The 25,366-nt window shown below is 31.6% G+C and overlaps 1 protein-coding gene across 1 annotated transcript in view; it reads right to left on the reverse strand.

The window, feature by feature from the left end:
- Positions 1–394: 394 nt before the first annotated feature.
- The window catches only part of LOC134718624 (microtubule-associated protein 1B-like), a 48,593-nt gene continuing 23,621 nt past the window's right edge, over positions 395–25,366 (reverse strand). Inside the window, exons 3-12 of the mRNA XM_063581268.1 lie at positions 17,719–18,132; positions 15,872–16,022; positions 14,017–14,151; positions 11,077–11,238; positions 10,561–10,663; positions 8,715–8,846; positions 7,635–7,721; positions 6,269–6,367; positions 5,420–5,519; positions 395–4,667 (exon numbers count right to left, since the gene is read on the reverse strand). Coding sequence (XP_063437338.1) covers positions 5,447–5,519; positions 6,269–6,367; positions 7,635–7,721; positions 8,715–8,846; positions 10,561–10,663; positions 11,077–11,238; positions 14,017–14,151; positions 15,872–16,022; positions 17,719–18,132 — 1,356 coding nt within the window. The 3' untranslated portion in view covers positions 395–4,667; positions 5,420–5,446. The remainder of the gene's footprint in view (positions 4,668–5,419; positions 5,520–6,268; positions 6,368–7,634; positions 7,722–8,714; positions 8,847–10,560; positions 10,664–11,076; positions 11,239–14,016; positions 14,152–15,871; positions 16,023–17,718; positions 18,133–25,366) is intronic.

Genomic DNA, 25,366 nt, shown 5'->3' on the forward strand with positions numbered 1-25,366 from the left:
AAAACATGGTACAACGAGCTAAAAACAGTGATGGAAAAATGTGAACTTTTGGAACTATTTAACGCAAATTATAGATATTAATTGACAGTGCTTCGTAAGCCTTTGAAGGCTGGCTGATTGACGTTGTATTAATGTATGTAAAATAATTGTTTTATCAGGTTGCACTATAAATAAAATTATATATATATATTGTGGCAGCCAAACACTGACCTTTGATATGAAAACTGACAATCCTAGTCAATTAAGATTGGAGTCAAGTGCTTCTGGACGTGTGGGATTAAAACTCACAACCTCTATGTAGACTGGCTAGTGATTACTGTAGTAACTACTTAGACCACTCTTCCACCAAGGCAATTGAAAAGAAGTGAGAAATATATAAAAAAAAAGAAGACAGTAAGAATCAACAGATATTTATTTAACAAATATTCAATAACAATTTACATGATAGAGCACCTATATAACTCTTGATTAAATTACATTTTGTAATTAATTGGGTTAAAATCAAACAATATTCACTGTAACACTTCCTCAATGTTTCAGATGTTTGCTATAAAGAAAAAATTTCCTTTGTAATTATTCAATGAAATCTGTGTAAACTGGAAACTTTTCTAACCAAAATTCATCAATGGGACAATAAAGGCAAATTTCATGTGAATTTAAATTATGTGAATCTCACATGAAATTCACATGAATTTCACCTCAAACGAGATTATACATGAAACTCACCTGAAATCAATTTTTTATGAGTTTCAAGTGAATCTCATGTGAAACTGATGTGAATTTCGCATGAAAATCAAGTACTTTTTTTTATGTGATATTCACATGAATCTTTAAAATAGAGTATTTCAAATAACATCTTAATTTTCAAATTTAATCAAAACCATGAAAAGTATAATTTTTTGTTGTCGTAAATTTCATGTGAATTTCATGTGAAAATTTCACATAAGATTCATGTGAATCTCAATTCATGTGAAATTCACCTAAAATTTTCACACGAGTTTCTGGTATAAGCTCAATTGAGGTGAATCTCACGTGAATTTTTTATGTGAATTTCATGTGAGATTCATGTGAAATTCTTGTGAGCAAACTTTCCCTGTGTAAGTCAAATAGGAGGAATCCAAAGGTTTCTCTGTATGGATAAATTTTTCAAATAAAAATTGAAGACATGAGAAAATTCGATAATCAAATGGGTTGATACATTATCTCCTAATATTTTATAGAAATATGTTTGCCAAACAATTTTTCTGTTTAGTACTGACTTAAATTCTTTGTTTCAATTTTGTCCATAATTATCCCTTTGAAAAACAATAGTTTCTCAAAAGTAACTTCCCTTTGGTTGACATGAGTTGTCTTTCTTGGAATTGTAAGTATTTTCTTATTTTGATGCAAATAAACAGTTTCTTATGTGCTTTTTTTATTATCACAAAGAAGTTCAGTTTTACACAGGTTAAGTAGTCTCGCGGGTATAGAAAATCAGAAAAAAATTAAATATTTTTTTTTTCATTACAAATTTTATTTATTACACAATTAGCTATTACTTCATAATATGGCACAAAAATCACCAAGAAAAATCGATTTGGTTTGTCCACAGATGACTTTTAAAATGTTCATATCATTGAAAAAGCTCCAAATTATCTCCCTTTGGTGCAAAAATGTCATTTTTGGACGTTAAAATTGAAATATCTTTTTCAACTCATCGGTGACCTATATTTTTTATTACTATTTTCAAACAAACTGTACATAAACTAAATAATTGTAAAATGTTAACGATTTCTGTAATTTAGTTCTTTTTTTATTTCGATATTACCAATATTTCTCCTATTAGTTCAACAGAAAAAAAGGACATTAACAAAAATGTATGCTTTTTTCGGAGGCAAATTGTGAGCTTAAATGAACGGTGACCCCATATTTTTATTTTATATTTCCATTAGATATAAGATAAGGTTTAATCATGGAAAAACATAGGAAAATCCTATATTAGAAAAAAAAAGTTGATTTAGACCCGCGAGCCCCCTTAAATGGCTGAATAACTTTTATTGCATGCTGTGACTGAGATGGTCAGATTGGACATGATTTCAGTTTTCAGTTGAGACAGATTTCATTGATTTGCCAAAGAAACTATTTTCAGTAACAACAAACAAAATTATGAAGATTATAACAAACACTATTGCACTCAGCCAGTTATAAAATAGATATTAACCGTATGTATAAAGTATATATCAACTTTGATGGTGAAATCCTTGAAAAAAGTTTAGGCAAACCCTTTACAATTCAGGTTCTTGTAAAAATATGGCAAAATAATTCCTTATGGAATAATGATTTTCAAATATGAATATAATATAAAGTAGTTATCTCAATATATCACACAAACAAGGAATAAGCCTGTATGGACAATCTGGTATTTAAAAACATGATTTACATTTTAAAAATATGTTTCAACATTGAAATTAAAAAATTATAATGAATTCAAATAAGATTAAGTGTGATTCAGAACAAAAAAACATCACAAAAATTTGCTACACTTATTCAAGAAAATAGTTTTCAAGACACTTAAACACAAAGCACAATTATTCTTTAAGATAAGTTAAAGTCAGTTAAACAAAAATCACATAATACACACTAATGGACAAGGGCTTTGATGTATAGTGTTCCATCAATGAGTCAAGCAGTTTATATATTGTGTAATTTTATCAATCACTGTTTTCAGTGACATCTTACAGCTGAATAATTCAATAAGGAGAATTTATTAGACAATCTATATTTACTTGATATACATTTATATTATATTTAATCTAATATGCAATGAAATTTTGAAACATGTTTTCTTAAAGTTGATTAATTTAATATCTTAATTGCAAAACATTATTAGTAATCAGTACTGCCATTACATATACAATTATTTTAAAGTATTTCATTTAAATTGGTCATATTAATAAAGATTAAGATAATATATATTTATAGTTCATAAAATATCAAACCTATTTTGGCTTACTGAATATGTCAAACAAGGGAGATAATTACAGTAAATTGCCTAAACAAGGGAGATAATTACAGCAATTTGTCTTTCATTTTATTTAGATATGATAATAATGCTCACTTTTTTTTATATACTTCACTGTTTCAGAATCTAATGCATTCTGGGTAATATTAACAAAAGCGTACACCAAAACGTGTGATTGGTTTAAAACGTGATAAATAATATACATTTAACCAATGATGTAAGTTAACGTTGTTTTCATTTTGGTGTACAAACAATGAGACTACCCATAGTCCTTTAGTTTCTGAATATGCAAATTCAGAGGGAAGAACATGTGAACCTTAATTTACTGTCAAATGATTGAAATTCCTTAAATCCTTTAAAACATTTTCATAAATAAACGGTAAATGACAATTGCAAAATCATCCCCAAATTCATTAACTAACAATATCGTCATAAAAATTATATATCAATTAAAAGAAAAAAACAATGCTTTTCTTTTTGAAGGCAACAACAGTAGTCTACATTTTTCAGTTTCAAACAAAAGGTTGCACACCTTGCTTAATTATCATACCTTAATTTCTAATTCAAGGTATCGAAAACAGACAGATATTAAAAAGGCTCACACATTTCAACTGGTGATAACTGTAAATTCAGAAATTATTGCGAGGTATTTATTATTGCGAAAAATGCGACAGAGTTGTAAACGCAATAATTTAAACTCACAGTTTGAAATATTTTACAAGAATTAAACAGGATTTTACTCACAATTGTAAAAACTAAAATCACATTTCAGTCTAAACTGACAAAATCATTATAATAAATGCACACAATAATTTCTGGATTTACAAGTACCAAGCTTCTGACCAAATATGAAGACAATACTTTCATAAGTTCCTGAGACAAGTGTTCTTCAACATATGAAAGAAAAAAGAAGCAGCAGCAAAAAAGAAAAAGACCTCTGAAGATATGAAATCATATTTTAAATCTTATCACTCTCAAGCTGTTGACCATATATGAAAGGGTCAAAAGGTCATAAGAAAAGTGTGATGAAAACATGTGGTGTACGAAAAGCTGGGGTATCATCACCCTCATAATGGAGTCATTCAAATGTAACATGTGCTATCCAAAAATGGTCGGATGTTGAAATCAATTTCTATTAAAAGACAATGCTTGAATCACATATGTTAATTTTAAAATAACACAAGCATTATTTGATAATTTCATTTGAACATTGGCAAGAGTAAATAAATAAATGACTGAAATTTAAATTGAACAAAATGACCGCTTGCATGAGAGTTATTTGTTTCTGGTGTATCATATATCTACAGCAGTATGATATTGATATATCTTTCTCTATATTTGTACCAACTTGCAAGAAAGTTTGTTTTCATTAATGAAATGGATCTGTTAAAAATTACAAACAGATATATTCCAATAAAAAATTTCATCTCATTCAAAATGTCAATAATCATTTAAAACAAGATCACAATAATAATCGAAAGAATGTATAATAAAATAAGTAAAAATATTAAAAATTATACAAATTAAAAGTTATTTCTTTTTCTTGGCTTTTTCTTTCTTTGCTTCCAGTTTCAGTTGTTTCTCATCTTCTTTTCTTTGTCTCTTCTCCTCACGAGTTTCCTTTTGATCAAGATAATTTGGATTCTTCTTAAGAAGCTCTTCAACACTAAAATCACACATAAAATAAAGTAGGTACATTTGTAGTATGATGAATTCATATTATAATGTCGTCTTTTTTTAAAGACCTTGGTCTTATGTATAAATGTTCTAAGTCCTGACGCACTTTATTCCCTGAATTACCCCAATCTTCTTAAACTCTTATTGTTGCAATTCTCATCCAATACCAATATAGGCATCAATGATTTTTTTTTTGAATTTACAGTATTTGTGTTGTTTTAAGTCATTCTATTGCTTGTTTTCATCAAAGGCTAATTGTGGCAAAAGGTAATTGAGTGTCATATTTTGTGAAAATATACATTGCTGTGCTCGCCTATTTACAATGTATACAAATGTGCAGTGGCTACCTTTTGACAAGACAATGTATACACATATGCAGTGCTTAACTTTTCACAATGTGTGCACATGTGCAGTTCATATCTTTTTACAATATGCACATGTGTAGTTCTTATCGTTTTACAAGGTATACATGTGTAGTAATTTTGTTTTACAATGCATACATGTGCAGGTCTTATTATTCTACAATGTATACATGTGCAGGTCTTATTATTCTACAATGTATACATGTGCAGTACTAGCCTTACAATATGTACACATCTGCTGTGCTTACTTATTTACAATGTGTATACATGTGAGGGCCTTATCTTTTTACAATGTGTACATGTGCGATACTTGCCTTACAATGTGTGTACCTGTGCTGAGCTTACCTATTTACTATGTGTATACCTGTGCTGTGCTTACCTGTATACGACTGTGCCTGTGCTGTATTCAGGAAGGAGTGTGAGGAGTAGAGGAAGAGGAAGAGTGAGCAGGGGAACGATGCTGAAGCAGGCTGTCATACCTTCAATTAATCAAAATAATTCATTAAAATACAAACAATTTCAGTTCAAATGTTGTGCCAGTCCAATGTCAGGAGCCTCTGGCCTTTATTAGTCTTGTATGTTTGTTTTTAATTTTAGTTCATTTATGCGCTTCAGAGTTTAGTAATAGATCCTTTTTCTTTGAACTAGTACAAATTTTTGGTTAGGGGCAAGCTGAAGCCAGCTTCTGGGTGTCAGATTTTCTTGCTGTGTTGAAGACCCATTAGTGGCCTTTGTCTTTTTTGCAGCTGTTTGGTCTGGTTGTTGTCCCTATTACATTCTCAATTCTATTTTCTTATAAATCAGATGATTCTCAAACCAATGAAAACTATTCAGTGCTAATTTTTAACGAAAAATAAAAGATTTTTCAATTTCGTGTTATGCCATTTATTATGATAATGAACTATTTTAAACATTCTATTGATAATTGCAAAACTTACTTATCTTAGCGAACCAATTATTAACCCGACTTTGGGAATACAAAATTTATGTAAATATTGTTTGTCATGAATTTGCTGAGCTGGAATATACTCTTATATGCATAAATTAATAAAGATAAAAATTGACAATGATTGAGGTGGAAATGCTTACATTTCGGTATTTTTTGAAAACCTCATTCCTATCCTAATTTTTCACTTGCTTGGTCAAATGTGCTTGTGGTTAGTGAAGGCTACCCTAATGGAAGGAGCAGATGATTACCTTAAGTAAAGGTTGAGTGTACAAAACTTACTTTTTAACTTGATCTGGGATGTATATATAATCAACAGGGACTATATTGGACAAGTCGTGCAATGTTCGCACAAACTTTAACTTGGAACTAAATTTTGAGCTGAAAAAAATAAAATAAAAAATATAAGTATTATTTAACGTGTAATAAATATTTCATCATTACTACATTGAAAAATCTGTGTTATTCAGATGCTACCTTTTAAATCAAAATCAAACACAAATTATTTCATTGTTGTGATGATTTTCAGTTTCACAAGCATTTATTTTCCCGTAAAATGCCTATATTCTGAGGTCAACGTTCTATGACCTCAAGTAGTTCATTAATAAATAAATCCTAAGGGTTCCATCGAACCCAGTGTCTGGCCTACTTTTGCTGAAAATCGCAGACTCAACAAAAATGAGGAAAAAAATCAATAAAAATATTCCTCTTGATACTATATTTTAATTGTAAGAAGCTTCTGTCCAAGTTTGGTAAAAATCTAGGATAGTTTATGAATGTAATAAATGTTTAAAAATTTAACTGCAGACTGTATGTAATGTTAACTGGAAGAAAATTTAAGTCCATTTAAAAGTAAAATACGGAAAAAATGGATTAATTTTTTTACAAAATTTACTTCTGTATACAATCTTTTGATCATAAACAAGCTTCTGTCCAAGTTTGGTACAAACCCAGGATAGTTTAAGAAAGTTATTAAAATTTTGAAAACTTTAACCACAGAGTGAATATTTGTGGCCACCGCTGCCGCTGACAGAATGTAGGATCACTTAGTTTCACTTTTTTGACAAAAGTTGAAGGTTTGACAAAAAGCATATGACGTGGGAGTAAAATCGGAACAGCCCTATCAATATATTCATATTTTAACACAGGTGTGTACTCAAAGTGTTGAAGGACGTCATGTTAGAATAATAGATATAAACTTGCATGCATCTTAAATCACATATTTTTTTGCAGGCCTGATTTAACGAAGTATTGGGGATTTATCTATTTTCAAAGATATCAATTTTTGAGGATTTAGAATATATCACATTTTCATGGATAATTGATTACATGGTTTTGTCTGCAATCAACAAAATACAAAATTTCATCTATACTCAGGAATAATAATGAAGCCACCGCAAAAGATTTACAAAAATATTGTAATGTACTGATAAACATTTTCTACTCTAATTAGTACCCTTCCAACATTTTTAAGAAAAGACCAATTGAAACAACTTTCTTTACATAGCTGTTATTGTAATTCACCAGTTATTTACCTTTTTTTGTGATTTATTATCTCCCCTTTTCTAAGTCTCTTACTGTCATTTCATATTTATTTGTCTTTGTGGCTTTGGGTTGCTGTCTCATAAACCAATATCATGTGACTTACCTAATAAATGGTTTTGTCATCAAGACGATTGTCCTCAGCCACAATGTAGGATGTATTAGTAATAGACCTTTTAAATTTTTCTTTAATCTACAAAATACATATAGTTTATATATATAGATAAGCATAAAATTGAGAATGGAAATGGGGAATGTGTGAAAGAGACAACAACCTGACCATAGAAAAGACAACAACAGAAGGTCACCAACAGGTCTTCAATGTAGCAAGAAATTCCCACACCCAGAGGCGTCCTTCAGCTGGCCCCTAAACAAATATATACTAGTTCAGTGATAATGAACGCCATACTAAACTCCAAATTGTACACAAGAAACTAAAATTAAAAAATAATACAAGACTAACAAAGGCCAGAGGCCCCTGACTTGGGACAGGTGCAAAAATGCGGCAGGGTTAAACATGTTTATGAGATCTCAACTCTCCCCCTATACCTCTAGCCAATGTAGACAAGTAAACACATAACAATACACAAATTAAAATTCAGTTCAAGAGAAGTCTGAGTCTGATGTCAGAAGATGTTACCAAAGAAAATAAACAAATTGACAATAATACTAAATAACAACAGACTACTAGCAGTTAACTGACATGCCAGCTCCAGACTTTAATTAAACTGATTGAAAGATTATGATTTCATCATATGAACATCAGGCACAATCCTTCCCAGCAGTATTTATTTTGATGATATTCCCCAACCAAATAGGGTTTCTATTTCTTAAAGTCCTAGTCATTTTATTCCACATTCAAATTCTAAGTGGTGATTAAACACGTGATATTCAAACCCTCAAACATGAATGATTAGACCGTTGGTTTTCCCGTTTAAATAGTTTTACACTAGTAATTTTGGGGCCCTTTATAGCTTGTTGTTAGGTGTGAGCCAAGGCTCCGTGTTGAAGGCTGTACTTTAACCTACAATGGTTTACTTTTTAAATTGTTATTTGGATGGAGAGTTGTCTCATTGGCACTCACAACACATCTTCCTATATCTTTGAACTAATAAAGTAAATTAGTTAAAAAAATTCTTTTGAAATTGACGAATTACAACTATGTTGCAGATTATTAAATGATTACCTTCTGTCTATCATTTGATAACATTTTTTCAGCCAACCAAAACTTGGCATTTGTCTCCTGGGTGTGGCACCATGGAAATAAACAATCATATAATCTTCTGCTACTAACAATTCTAACGTACTTATCACATATCTGAAATTAAGTCAGAAAGATAATTTTTGATAAACTTCAAATAAGCAATTAATAAATGTACACATCATCATGTTTTAACAAAGTCATACATAATTTTCTACTAACATCTGATTTTTCAAATTTTTTAACCAAAGGGTTATCTCCCTTAGAATATTTCAGATTATTTTCACATATCAGCTCTTACAATCAACTTTAATGCTTATACAGTGAAACTTCTCTAAACCGGTCCCTCTTAATACCGGTTCTCCCTTTATACCGGCCAAACCAACAAGTCCCGGCCGGCGAGTATGTAAATAAACGGTCAGGTAACCTTATTAAACCGGCCACCCCTTTAAACCGGATACCGGCCGTTATTTGTGTATTTGTGTAATCAAAATCAATAGAATATCACCTCATAAAACCGGCCTTCTCATTTGTAATCATTAGTCCATACATAATACTGTTATATAAACAAAGAAGTTAATCCGGTCAATTAGACACCTGCATGGCCACTGAGTAGTGTTTACCTGTCAATGTCAAATCAATACCCGAATAAATTATTGGTTGAGAGATTATGATCTTCACCCACGCTAATCAATGTTCATTAAATGTTTTAGCTTGGCTTCTTTATTTGATCATTTAAAAAAAATGTGTTTTAGGCAATTACAGAAATAAATCACTTTTTTCTTTCACAATAATTCGTAAATAGATATCGTCGGGATTAACTATTGCTGTGTAATTTAAAATAATGATACACGCATTAAAAAGAAAGTTTGAAGTTGTAATGGACATGTGTAGTGCTTTAATGTTTGTGTAGTGCTTCTGATAATTATGATTAGACATCGCATGGTACCGATGATGACAGAATGCCAACAACTTACAACAACATAATATAATTTAAAACTGTTTTGTTATATAGTTGCATTTTATTTGTTATTCCTGCAAAATAAAAAATAATAAAGATACAAATGATGTTTTAATATTTATTTCATAATTAATTTAGAATACAAAGCTAAATTTACACAACAAAACACACTTAAAGATTGAGCTACAATACATGGTTGAAAAACACAAATGCACACATATTGAAGGGAAGTAACTCTTATATTGAAGGGAAGTAACTCTTGTTTACTTCAAATTCACCAAACCGGCCACCCCTGAAAACCGGCCGAATCCCGTGGTCCGACGGGCGGCCGGTTTTGAGAAGTTTTACTGTATATCCAATATGTTTAACAACTGTTGGACACTCATCAATGTATCAATAAAAATTTAAGAATAATACTGTAAGATTTTCTGATACGCTTGTGTTTTTTTCTTTCATCAAAGAGCACTAGTTTCTGAACATAGTGGTGGTGAGTTTGAACCCTGTTCATGGCAAGGTGCTCTCTACTACCATTTTAATTGACTAGGATTGGCTGTTTTCAGCCAAAGATTGGGAATCTCCAATAGTTCTATGGCTTCCAGGTTGGGGTCTAAGCGTGCACGGGATTTTTTGTAAGCGTGACACGTGAAAGTCAAATTATTGTGTCGTGAAAACAGGAAAATAGGTCTAGCGGGACCCGTGAAATGACAAAAAATGAGAATTGCTTACGTACATAGTGTTAGCAGGATACAGGAATCTGACAAAACAGTAAGCAGGATCTGGGATCAAAACCCCCCAATGAGACCCCCTTTCTCATAACTTTTAAAAAAAATATGTTTTAAGATCAATGCACATAAAATATTGAAGACTTACAAAAATAAATTATCCATAACATAATTATAATCTTTACGACTTCTATCAGGTAAATAACAACCAGAAAATACTATAATAGCATTCAGTCCATCACCATAGTAACCTGAAAGTAAACAAATATAGTAGTCAGTCAGTTAACAAAGTAACCTGATAAAAAATGCAAACGTAACAGAAGACATTTCGCATAGACACCCCATATAAAATAATGTTAGCTTTCATTCAAAAGTGCTGACTATGCAGTATTGGTTTTGCTCATTGTTGAAGGCTGTACAGTGACCTATAGTTGTTAATTTTGTCATATGGTCTCTTGTGGAGAGTTGTCTCATTGGCAATCATAAAGAGAAACTTACTATATATTTATTATCAAAGGTGAGATAACAGTTTTTGTGAATTTATTCAGTTTTGGAAAGCTATGAGTTTCAATATTCAGTAAATTTCACCTTTTTTAAAGACTTGTATACAGACTTCAACAGTCACGAAAATATATTTTTCTTAATTCACAAAACTGGTACCTACCTCCATGTGTGAGAACTTTTTTATATGGGTCAATGACCTTGAGGTCAATCTTCTGTTGTTTCCCATTGATTTCTACACCTCGCCAATGTTTGGCATCCTGGTACTCGTCTTCAGCGCTGTATTCTGCGATAGGTTCTTTTGGAATGCTTACAGGTGTATCATCTGCGAAAGAAAATTAGAAAAAATAAAATTGAGAATGGAAATAGAAAATATGCCAAAGAGACAGCAACCCAACCATAGAGCAGAGACGAAGGCCACCAATAGGTGAATAAATCCAGCATCAGGATGCAGGCCTTAGCTGGCATGTAAATAAACATGTGTATAAAATAATGTTCAAAGTAGCTGCTACATCACTCGATCTTGGATATAAAGTTGTTGCATTGGCAATCATATGATATCGCATCTTTTTTTTAAAACTAAATTGCCAGCAGCAAAGCAGGTTTAGTAGCTGTTCCACTCAGTACGTTTGTCCATTGTCCATCTTTGTATATTTTTATTTTTTTTGCTGTATGGAATTAAGGTTAGAATTTTGTATTTTGTTAAGAGATCAATAATATTGAGCTATTGATTGTAAGCAGTTTTTATGCTCAAACAATTGCATTCAGCAACCCATATACGGTATTAAACTTCTTGTTATATTTACAAACTATTGCTATTCTATGCAGACACTAATTTGAAATTCCAAACCAAAAATCTATACTTTTTTAAACTGCAAAATAATTATTAAAAACATGAATATTTTATATTATCATAATACAGTTATTCTTAGTAATTCAATCTCTTTTGTCAATATTAAGAATTTTGAAACTTCAAGAATATCGAGTAATTTGTGCTTTATACTAAAAATTTTAGAATTTTGTTAATGTTATAAATCACTATTAAAATCTACATTTCTGTAGCTTTAGATTAATGTCTTTATGATTGGAAGTGTGATGCAACACATATCTGTAAGATTTATGGCATTTCAATACTTGCAGCTTAATTCTGACTGTGAATAAAAAAACAAAACTAAAAAATTCCTGATTTGAAGTAAAAAGCCATAAATGTCTGCATGATTTATGATGATTTAAGATTTGCAGCCGAAATCTGACTGAATAATACAAAAAAATAAAGAATTTATGAATATTTTATTGCTTTATCTTTATATTGAGATGTGCATTAAAACACATTCCTTAAGATTCTAGAAGACATTTTTTTTGTTTGTTTGGAAATAAACTTGATTAGTTTATGACTGAAAACTCCCATTTTATGCATCTCAATTTATCTATCTCTTAACTTAAACTCATTCCATTCATTCCAAGGCTATACGGTAAATAATTACTGTGGATTTATTTAGTATCATTGGGTACAAGTTATCATGGATTGAGATTCACTTGTATTTTATTTTATTTAAAGTAAGCCAAACATTTCCAAACAAGAATGTGTCCCCAGTACACGAATGCCCCACTCGCAATATTATTTTCTATGTTCAGTGAACTGTCACATTAGGGTAAAAACTCAAATTTGGCATTAAAATTAGAAAGATCATATCATAGGGAACATGTGTACTAAGTTTGAAGTGGATTGGACTTCAACTTCATCAAAAACAACCTTGACCAAAAACTTTAACCTGAAGCGGGACAGACGGACGAATGGACACACAGACCAGAAAACATAATGCCCCTTTACTGTCGTAGGTGGGGCATAATAATCAGTTTTACTTAACCTGGCTCCTTTTTTCTTCTTCTTACAAACAAACTCTCCCAATGAATGACTACAATAGCTAATTTTCTGTGGCCTTTATGATTTAGTACAACCGAATTAGTTAATCACTGATTAGTTTTCACTGATTAGTTTTTCAAGGAAAAATGTACAGTTCCTATTTAAGATGGTACCTAACACCTTGACTAAAATTAATTTGCCTTGTTTAATTCTCATAATTATTTTTACAAAATATTAACTTTTACCCTTTGAAAAGAATATAAAAGTTTCAATAAACTTCAATCAATCACTTCTCGCAAAAAAGTGGTTGGATATATAGCAGTTTAAACAAGAATGTGTCCAAAGTACACGGATGCCCCACTGGCACTATCATTTTCTATGTTCCATGTACCATGAAATTGGGTCAAAAGTCTAATTTGGCTTTAAAATTAGAAAGATCATATCATAAGCAACAAGTTTCAGGTTGATTGAACTTCAGATTCATCAAAAACTGCCTTGACCAAAAACTTTAACCTGTGGACAAACGAACAAACAGACGGACGGACGAACAAACAGAGCCACAGACCAGAAAACATAATGCCCCTCTGCTAATGTAGGTTGGGCATAAAATCATTCAGAAGCTTAATATTTCCTTAACAATACAATGTTATTAAAACGTTCAGCTGATTTTACAGAGTTATCTCCCTGTAGTGTTAGGTACCACCTTTTAAGGTTAACTCCCTATAAAAGCTATTGTGTAAGTTCACAGGGAGGGTTCCTTTTACCATAATTAAATAGGCTAGGTAAACATTAAGTAGTTTTAAATAAGCTTTTGTTTTCTTTGCAATATTGGTTTTGCCAAAGCCTTTTAGAAACTTTGTATTTAATTGAACAATTACATCATATTTCACCTTTATACTGGGCCCTGAAATTGGAACTCTAAGAATAATAATGAATCCAAAGTATGAGATTTGTCTGAATATATCATTATTCTACAAGGGGAGACAACTACTTACTTTCCCATTCTAAATCTCCAGGATTTTCTGTAGTATCTATATCATCCGGGGAAGCATAGTCCTCCTTAAGAATGTTGAAGTTAGCCGATATCTATAATCTACAAAGGGAGACAACTACTTACTTTCCCATTCTAAATCTCCAGGATTTTCTGTAGTATCTATATCACCCGGGGAAGCATAGTCCTCCTTAAGAATGTTGAAGTTAGCCAATATCTATAATCTACAAAGGGAGACAACTACTTACTTTCCCATTCTAAATCTCCAGGATTTTCTGTAGTATCTATATCATCAGGGGAAGCGTAGTCCTCCTTAAGAATGTTGAAGTTAGCAGATATCTTTTTCTTTTTACGAGTTGTCTGTAAAGATGTTGGCCTGTTTGCTAAAATAAAACACAAGACTATCATTCACATATCAATTTGCGATATACTTAAAACTGAACAAGAACTTGAATGCTTGAAAAATGGCATCACAGTGTTCAAAATCAAAATGATACTTGAATAACTAGTTTCTATCTAAGACATATTATTTTTCATGACAGAATTTCATCAATACTTGTGTAATAACCTTCATTTTTTTTTACATAAATAAGGCCAATAGTTTTCTCGTTTAAATTGTTTTACATTGTCTTATTGGGCCCTTTTATAGCTGACTGTGCGGTATGGGCTTTGCTCATTGTTGAAGGCCGTACAGTGACCTATAGTTGTTAATGTTTGTGTCATTTTGGTCTTTTGTGGATAGTTGTCTCATTGGCAATCATACCACATCTTCTTTTTTATATTTCAATATATTGAGGTAAAACTTGCAAATTGACTTCATCATTAGTTTCAGATTTCTGATTATTCAATGAAAGGTATCTAAGATGTATATGGCAATTCAATAAAGCCATGTTCTATCTCAAACCAAAGATTTGCAGTTTGACAATTAGGCAGGAAAGGAAACATAACTATAAGAAAACCCTCAGTGGAAATCATACCACATCTCCTAATTTGTATAAAGAAAATCATTATAAGTAAAGCCTCATTTGCAATCCTTATTTTTAAATTGAAAAATACTACCAGAAAAGCATCATGAGTGATCCTTATTTGTATAAGGAAACATCACTATAAGAAAAGCATTATTGGCAATCATATAGGAACAAAAACTTCACTATAAGAAAACCCTCAGTGGAAATCATACAGGAAAGGGAACATCACATAAGAAAACCCTCGGTGGCAATCATACAGGAAAGGGAACATTACTACAAGAAAAGCCTCATAGACAATCATATAGGAACAAAAACTTCACTATAAGAAAACCCTCAGTGGAAATCATACAGGAAAGGGAACATCACTATAAGAAAACCCTCAGTGGCAATCATACAGGAAAGGGAACATTACTACAAGAAAAGCCTCATAGACAATCATATAGGAACAAAAACTTCACTATAAGAAACCCTCAGTGGAAATCATACAGGAAAGGGAACATCACTATAAGAAAACCCTCAGTGGCAATCATACAGGAAAGGGAACATTACTACAAGAAAAGCCTCATAGACAAATCATATAGGAACAAAAACTTCACTATAAGAAAAACCTCAGTGGCAATCATACAGGAAAAGAAAAATTACTATAAGAAAAACCTCATAGACAATCATATAGGAACAAAAACTTCGCTATAAGAAAACCCTCAGTGGAAATCATACAGGAAAGGGAACATCACTACACATGCTACAAGAAAAGCCTCATAGACAATCATATAGGAACAAAAACTTCGCTATAAGAAAACCCTCAGTGGCAATCATACAGGAAAGTAAACATCACTACAAGAAAAGCCTAATAGACAATCATATAGGAACAAAAACTTCACTATAAGAAAAACCTCATAGGCAATCATACAGGAAAGGAAACATCACTATAAGAAAAGCCTCAGTGGCAATCATACAGGAAAGGAAACATCACTACAAGAAAAGCCTCATAGACAATCATATAGGAACAAAAACTTCACTATAAGAAAAACCTCAGTGGCAATCATACAGGAAAGGAAACATCACTATTAGAAAAACCTCATTGGCAATCATACCACATGTCCTTATTTGTATAAGAAATCACTAATCCTCTTACCAGGTCTTGTACTATCACTACTATCAGAATCCCCACTACTGTGTCTGGAGCGTGAATCACTGGAATCTGAATCATTGTCGGCGGTGACACCCATACCAGGTATAGGATCCTCGTGCCATTCTTCTGTCATATCCATAGCTTTCTTTACTGGCTACAAAACACAAATTGTACAATACTATAAATTCAGGAATTATTTTGAATAATGCTAGGTTAGTAATAAGAATTCATTTCTAAATCTGACACATATATTTGTCTGTGGCTTTTCCTGTAATAACAGTTCTATCATTTTTGTTTATCATGCAATAATTTCTAACTTGACAGTATTTGAAAGCAAAATTGCTTGATGAATTTTCTTAATTGATAGCAAAGAAACCATTCATCTCAAAAGTTGTCTTTAATGTGTCTGTACCAATTCATAAACCTAGTCAGTAGTTTTCTTACCGGTATGTAATATCTTAATACTTTTTGCTATTTGAAATATTAAGTGTCGATGCCAGATTTTTGCTAGTTTCTGTTAAATTAATTCACAGCTTTTAAAGATTTGGGATGAGTAACACTTTGGAACAGTGTATAGACACCTGTTTATTGTTGAAGATAGTATGCTTCCTTCTAAGATATCCTTTGGTTTTTTTATCATTGAGTTGCTATCTCATTGAAATTTTAACCCCATATTTTACTTTCGGAAGTTTTCCACCCCCTCTCCCCCACACTATTCAGTCCACTCCTACGACACAGTTATGATAATATAGGGTAAACTTAACTAGGAATTAAGGTTGAATAAATCAATAATGCAAAATTTTCTATATGCAGACTTTTGTAAAACTACAAAATCAAATATCCACAAGAAAAATACATTTTTTTCTAAAACCATAAAAATTGGTATCAATGAAAATAAATGAATTCATAACATCAATTGACATTAAGAAATTTTTTGGTCATGAATTTTGTTTCCTTTTTTCGTGAGAGTATAAAGCACTAGCCCTGTTCAATCTTTTCAGATCTTTGTCCCTTTGAAAATGATTAAAATGGTTGTTAATAAAAAAACAAATTGATCAAATGTGCATACAAGAACAGTTCAAACAACTTCAATGTAAAATACATCTCAAGCAATGAATTCCTGAAATCATTATATCCTGAATAATGTTTACTTAAAAGTTTACATATATCATGGAATTCATTTGATAACTCTCAGGACGAGGAATAATTGATGTATAATTATTATATTCTAATTATATTAATGCTATTAAATGCTAAACATTATTTTTTTGCCCAAAAATAAGTTGTATTCGACCCCTCATGCTTTAAAGTAAAATGAATTAAAGAATACAATTATACATACATTTATATATCATGTGTTTTGCAACCACCTTGAAGCTGTGCACCTATATGGTTATTAAAACTATTAGAGGAATTTTCCCACATTTTCCAAACTTGTTTTTAGATATTATTATTTTTTTTAAGCAAATTTACAAAAGGCTTCAATTTTATGTAATGAGCAGATGACTCCTCCTGCAGATTCAAATCAGAACATTGAAATTTTACAGAATGATTGTTCATGTATTAATTTCAGTTGCGCACCTGCTAATATTGAATCATTTGAAAAAAAATTCCCATTTTTACAGGCGTGGGAACTTGTCTTTTCCTAGAAAGGATCTGCTCATTTAGTCTGTTTAGGGGCCAGCTGAAGGACGCCTCCAGTTGTGGGATTTTCTCGCTACATTGAAGACCTATTGGTGACCTTCTGTTGTTGTCTCTTCTATGGTCGGTTTGTTGTCTCTTTGACACAATTTCCCCATTTCCATTTTCAATTTTAAAGTTACATTTTTCTATCTAATACTCTAACTTACCTTGACTACTTTAGGTTTTTCTGTTCCTTCATCTGTTTTCTCTTGTTGTTTCGCTGACGATTCTTCTACTTTACTGACAGGCTCTTTTGTCTTGTTCTCTGGTTTTCCTGATGTACCAACAGGTTCTTGTGTCTTGTTCACTGGTTCTTCTACTTTACTGACAGGTTCTTGTATGTCATTCGCTAGATCTTCTGATGTACCAATAGGTTCTTGTATGTCATTAGCTAGATCTTCTGATGTACCAATAGGTTCTTGTGTCTTGTTCACAAGTTTTTCTGATGTACCAACTGGTTCCTCCGACTTGCTCTCAGTTTCTACTGGTATGTTCTCATGTTCTTTGCTGACTGTTTTAGGTTCATTCTCAACACTTAATTGATTATCAACAGTTTCAACTTGTGTTTCTTTTAAATCCTCCTAAAATAAAATTAAATAGGATTGTCATTTCATCTGCATTTAGATGTTCTGGGACGTTACAATCTTTAAACAAAATCAGGTCTTGGCAAAAACATGAAAAGTTGCTTACAAGTCAGGAAAATATTGAATTATTTTTTCCCAATTCCAAAGTTTCTGATATCAAATGCCATCATTTCAACAAAATCAGGTCTTGGAAAAAACATGAAAAGTTGCTTACAATTCAGGAAAATATTGAATTAGTTTTTCTCAATTCTAAAGTTTCTGATATCAAATGATATCCTTACAAAGTGAAAACATCATTAAATACATTATAATCAAATTTACTCATTCCCATTGGAACATTAATCAAAGTTATCAAAATATAGTTATTGGATCATAATGCAATATGTTTCTATTGATTGGAAAAATTAGTGTCTACATATTGTATATGGTTTTTACTTCCAATTAAGTTAATAGATTTAAGTTTGACATGTTTGATGAAAGACACATGCTGAAGTTAGTAAAATAAAATGATTTCAAAAATATATTTTTCCTCAGAATTTGAACTTATTTAAGGAATATCATAGTGGTTTCATTTTTTTTTATCATTTGTTATCAGAGGGGGGGGGGGGGTAGGAGGGGTCCTGATCCCAAAATCCCAAGCTTAAAAACACGAAATCCCGATCTCCCGGATTTAAAAACTCGAAATCCCCAAGTACCAAAATTCGAAATCAAGAATTCCTGGATCCCGATAGGGTCAATTCAAAAATCTCGAGCTTAAAAACACCCGATCCCGTAGTTCCAATAAAGGTCCTATCCCCCCTCTTATCAAATACCAGTTTTATACAACCATAATTAAATTTTGATTGTGGGATGTGAAATTTTTTGACACAATAATTGCAGTTTATTTTCTACTGTAAAAAATCCTTCTCTAGTAAAAAGCATGTTTTGACCTATCGGCAATCCTCAAATTAAGCCTACCTAAGGCAGCAGAATACAACAAATGTCAGGCAGTGATTTTGGTACATCAAAAGAAATATCATAAGTGGATTCAAATAATAAACTTCAATGCCCTTTGCAATATTTACATAATCTGACATTTTCACTTTATATTGGAAATATCACATATACATACAAATTTTATTTATTAACTTTTGATAGTGGGCTTCCAACATGCCAATATTTTCAGTGTAAAATAAAAATTAGAGCTTTGTTTTTCCACAAATGTATGTCTCTGGATTATTTTAAATATGTTCAATCATTGAAAAGAAAAGCAAAAACAAGGCTCCGTGTTGAAGGCCGTACATTGACCTATAATGGTTTACTTTTTTTAAAATAAAATTGTTATTTGAATGGAGAGTTGTCTCATTGGCACTCACACCACATCTTCCTATATCTATATTTATTAATCATCCAAAATAACCCAGATATTTCAATTTTGGTAAATGCGTACTTAGAAAATTCCTTAAATTCATTCAATCTTTCATGATATTCACCTAAAGGAGCCTCACAGCATCATGGTTTGGCCTAACACCAATATTTATTTCATGAAACAATATTGGACAACAATCAACTTTCTCGTCTAGACAATTTCTGGCAAATGATACTTACAAATGAAGTCAACATACTTAATGGACATTTTATATACTGTATCAATACTTATCTCTACTACAGTGAGTTGTAATGACCATTGCTTAATGGACATTTTATATACTGTTTCCAATACTTATCTGTACTACAGAGAGATGTAATGACCATTGCTTTAATTACTTTTCCCAGTAATTTACAAGAGTTTTATAGCTGTGGTCTTCTGAGGGTGATTCTGGCTATTTTATTAAAACCAGTCTTGTCAATGTTTTTTTTTCTCTCTCATTAATTAAAATAAAAAGTAATTATCATAAATGTTTTAAAATTGTATGGTATGACCTCCTATGACCTTGATGTTTCTAACTCTAATTCACCAAAAATTCAATTCCTCACCATGACTGCTTTATAAGTACAGTTTGAATTTTGTGGATTAGTATGTTTATAAATCTACATATAAATGCCAACTGGAACAAATTTTCACCACAAATCAAAGACAAGATTTGACCTTTGACTTTTGTACATTAGACTTTTCAACTTTCAACTTGGTACAAGATTAATTGAAAGTGATTTGTTCCATTTTCCCTTTAAATTCAGAATTAAGATTGTTTGATAAGTTGTTAGTTTCTTAATGTCCAGAGGCAAGTATTATGTTATAATAAACAGAGGTTTCAAGTTTCACAATGATGTGACCAAAGTAACTACAACTACTGAGTACTGTAACCTGGTACAAGACTGATAGACAGACTCACGGACCAGAAAACTAATGCCCCCTTCTCCTATTGGTCGGGCATAAAAATAACAAAAAGAATCAGCTCCTCATTGCAATAAAAAATCACTGATGACAGGCATTTTCTTCATGACAAAGATATAACTGTTCTTTCTTTCGAAGTTACAGTCTTCAACATGGAACAAAACCTCGTTCTGTCTTACAAGTTCAATTGCAAGACAGACTGTGTATTTGTTTACAAAGGAATTATAGAATTTGGCATTAACTCTGACATATAATCTTAACATGTACTTAATGAATCCTAAAAAAATATAACATTTACAAGTTTTCCTTGATGATTATTAATAATACATGCAATCGCTGGCAGAAAATGTGAAAACGCTGGCAATACATGTGAAAACGCCTTCTCTTAAGTCTTCAGCATGCTGGGATTTCATTTTTTAACAATCAGATAAATTTATCAACAACCCACCCTGCCTCCTACAAAGATATTAAATTATTCCAGTAAATTTTGATTAAGGAAACAAAACTATGCACTTTGTTGATCTGGTATTATCTTAGTGAATCTTATCTCTGTTTGATATTAAGCATATTTATGATGCATGCTGGGAAATATGCATGGATTTTGCATTATTTCATGTCTTGAAATGTTAAACACACAAACTCAGATAAGTGCTGAATGATACCAGCTGTATATTTTATCACAGACACCTGTATGTAAATATCTCAAGACTGGCATAAATTCTTAGGTGTCAATTCTTCTGAAATCAGCCTCAAAATAAAATTGAAATGGAAATGGGGAATGTGTCAAAGAGACGTTACAACCTCAGCAGACCAAAGAGCAGAAAACAGCCTAAGACCACAAATGGGTCTTCAATACAGCAAGAAAATCCCCTACCTGGAAGAAAGCTTTTTGTTCAAAAATAGATTTTTGTGTTTGAGTTTAATTGGAAATCTACTGAAATTTTAGAAAGGCAAAAGTGGTCTAGTGGGTTCATCCTATTAGAATTCAAAGGTTCAATGAATTACACATTTTCAATAGGATTTGTATAGAGAAATTGGCTAAACATAGAAATCAAGTATACATGAATATGGAAGTTTTTCTTAATCTAAGAAAACTGATATCAGCGAAATTAATGGACCAACAGTATTGGTCTTTACAATCATGACAATAGGAACACATTGTCTGGATCGAAACATCACAATTATTCTTCAGCAGCTTTTAAAATCCAGACAGATGTTATTCATTTGAAAATGATTTTCTGATCAATGAAAATGTTTCTCTGATCAATGAACATGTTCACCAGATTTACAGTACATAAAACTGTAATGATTCTATCATCAACATACTTTTCTATTTATTTATGGCTTTTAATCCTTAATTTTATCAAGTTTTATCAGTGATATGTGTTAATTACCTCCCTTTTCTCCTGATATGCATTAATTACCTCCCTTTTATCAAAATTGTTTATTGTTTATTTGAACATCTGTAAGTGATTATTTGCAGTTGTTGTTTTGCACAGCACTAAAACTTATCTACCCAAAGGTTGCAGATTACTTTTTCATCTTTTTATACTTCATATGTAAAACTTTGAAGACCTATACAAATGTGAAATCAATCACACATTAGGGGACCTCCATTTTCAAACCATCAACGATTCAAGGATCACCGAGCAGCTTAAACATTGTTAAAAGAAATTCTTCAATATCAAAATGAGCTCCATTTTGTCATCAGTTTTGAGAAGCATTGTTTGAACTGCATGTTTAATTACCTGTTTACAAATTAGGCAAAGTTCTATTTTCAAATCAATCAAGAACCATAAGTGTTCTTTGTCAAAGTTTATGTTGATTTTTTGACAGTGACAACCTTGAAAGAAAACTTTGATCAAAAACTTTGAATCACAGAACAGTTTTTCTTATACTAAGGTTTTTGATAAAAAAAAAATTGGTGACAAATGATGACTTAAACAAAGTTTACCAGTCGAAGAAAATTTAAACATTAAGATTATTTCTGGCAAAAATTGAACAGACTTTGGATCAAAGAAAGTAAAAATCTATACACTTATTATCTAATCTACGTCACAAATTATTGTCTGGCAAAATCTTTTATTTCACTTTTCTATCTGTGGTGTATTCAAAGTGCTTAGGTAATAGTTTTGTTTATTTCATTAACAAGTTTTATGATATTCTTAATTGGGAAAGTGCAAGATCTGGATTGGCTTAAACATTTAGTAAAACCCATATTAATTGTCTTGAGAATTTCAAATTAAGGATTTAATCCAATTAAGCATGTAGCTAGATTCCCAGATACATATTCCAATATCTGTTTCTGTCTTTAGAATGACTTTTTGTAGACTTTCACTTAAAATAGCAGTTCTGTAACAGGAAGTTAGAAGTAAAATGAATGAATTCACAAGACAGAATTTAGATGAGAGTCAAATAGATATAGGAAGATGTGGTGTGAGTGCCAATGAGACAACTCTCCATCCAAGTAACAATTTAAAAAAAAGTAAACCATTATAGGTCAATGTACGGCCTTCAACACGGAGCCTTGGCTCACACCAAACAACAAGCTATAAAGGGCCCCAAAATTACTAGTGTAAAACCATTCAAACGGGAAAACCAACAGTCTGATCTATAGAAAAAAAACAGAAATGAGAAACATGTATATTACATAAACAAACGACAACTACTGTACATCAGATTCCATATATGTTTTTTTGAATACTCTTTATACAGTCTTCAATCTATTAAAGCCCTACATAGGGAAAATTTCATATCTTCTCTCCATTATAAAACGGTTACTGTGGATATATAAATCGTATAACAAGTTGCTGCATTAACAGTAGTCATCATGAAGGATGATTTTAACAACTGTATTTAATTTTGCAAAGTCAGAAAACCATTTGTTTTTTAACCATTCATTCATTTGAATATTGTTAAAATTTCTATTTGAATATCCTTTTTATTTATGCATATTTTACGTTACAATGGAAAACTGGGTTATCCCCATTGGATATAAAAGTACCATGAGTAACAAACAACCCTCTTGTCTAGTCATGTTTAGTGATCTATACCTTTGTACATGTTGCAGAGCTGTCAAATAAAGAACAAGCAATTAGTCAGATTTGATGGACTATCTAGTCAGTAGACAATCTGTAGAGTTGTAAAGTCTAATTATTGTACATTTCTGTCATAATTCATGACCAATAATGTACTGAGAAGGGGTTATAAAAAGAAGGTTGAACAGATGAAACCTACTAAGAGGTTTACAAGATACAATGTAGATATAAGAAGATGTGGTAACCTATGAGGGCCAATGAGACAACTCTCCATCCAAAAAGCAAACCATAATAGGTCAAAGTAGGTCTTTAACACAGAGCCTTTGGTTCATACCGAACAGCAAGCCATAAAAGGGCCCAAAAAAGAGCCTGAATTGCTCATCTGGTAACACCCCCTTTTATTTTTTGAATCAACCCTTCTCCAATGAAGCTGTGGTTTATATATGATCTTGCAACGATTCTCACTCCTGAAGCTGCCTTTTTGGTGCCTTCCCCACCTTTCAAAATACAGTACATATATGCTAATCTGATCAACACAAGATCTGCTTGTTCTCAATTTTTTAGTGCCAGAGTGGTCATAATACAAATATAATGGCACATTTTCCTGGTCTTAGGTCATCAGATTTTGTTATTGAAATAACACAACCAGCAATTGGTCCTCATGTCATAATATCACAATCCATTGACATAGGTTTAAAACCAGCTGTATAGATAAATTTTCTATTTAATTTAGCAAAGATATTTGGATGCACCCACTGTATTAAACAAATTGTATGTGTCATGTGTGTGGGGTAGGATGAACTTGTGAATTGGCTTTTTTTTTTTAATAAAATCCCTACTACTAGTATTTGATGCAGCATGTACAAAGTGCAATCTCTGTACATCAGTATGTATGACTAAAAATATGAACACCCTGTCATTAAACATGTTAAAAAATTTTTTTTGTGTACATATGTTTAACCTATCCCTGTATCATCTGTTTATTATACATTCTTCCTATTGAATCATGATGGTGACCAATGTTTACAAACAGAACACAGAGGTATGCTGGCTATCAACCAGATCCAATAATTAACTGTATAGCTTTGATCTTTAACATCATTTATAGCTTCTACTTTGATAATTTCTTATAAGATATCATAAAGCAGAACTGTCTAAACTCTCAGATTCATGTAAAACAAAGAATAAATCTTCTCTTCATTGTAATATATTCTTTAAACTGACGTTTATAATGCATTGTTACATGGCAACAATTTCTATTCATGGTAGAAACAGGGTTAAAAATTACGTACATTTGGATGGTATATTTAAAAGCTCAGTGAACATAATTTGTACAGAAAACCACTGACCTTTGGAGGGTAAAACCAACAGAATATCCAAGAAAGTCAACCACAGACCTTAATTTGTAGGGTAGATTTCACAGAACATTAGACAGTACATATCAACGACAAGTCAACCACCATAGGCGAATACAGGGGGCCCTGCCCCCCCTTTTTCGTAGGAAAAATTATTTGATTATATAGGGAATCATTGAAGCATGACTGGAGTGGCCCCCCCTTAGGAAAAGTTCTTGATCAGCCACTGACCACATAGAGCAAACCACTGACTTTTGGAGGGTGAACCTCACTGAACACTGACCTGTGGACAGCTCCAAAAGAACATTTGACTTAATATATTAACCACTAACCTTTAAACAGCAAACCCCACAAAAGGTAGAAAATAAACCTAACTAACCTTCAAAATGAAAATCGGCTCCAAACGCACAAATAAACTCCAAAAAGCATATTGGCTGCACCAAAATTGAAGCTTTCAAAATATCAGCATATTATATCAGCATATACAATTCTAACTTTCCAGACTATTTCTGTAATGCTATTGC

The sequence above is a fragment of the Mytilus trossulus genome, chromosome 5, assembly GCF_036588685.1.
Source record: "Mytilus trossulus isolate FHL-02 chromosome 5, PNRI_Mtr1.1.1.hap1, whole genome shotgun sequence".
In the NCBI taxonomy this organism is placed as follows: domain Eukaryota; kingdom Metazoa; phylum Mollusca; class Bivalvia; order Mytilida; family Mytilidae; genus Mytilus; species Mytilus trossulus.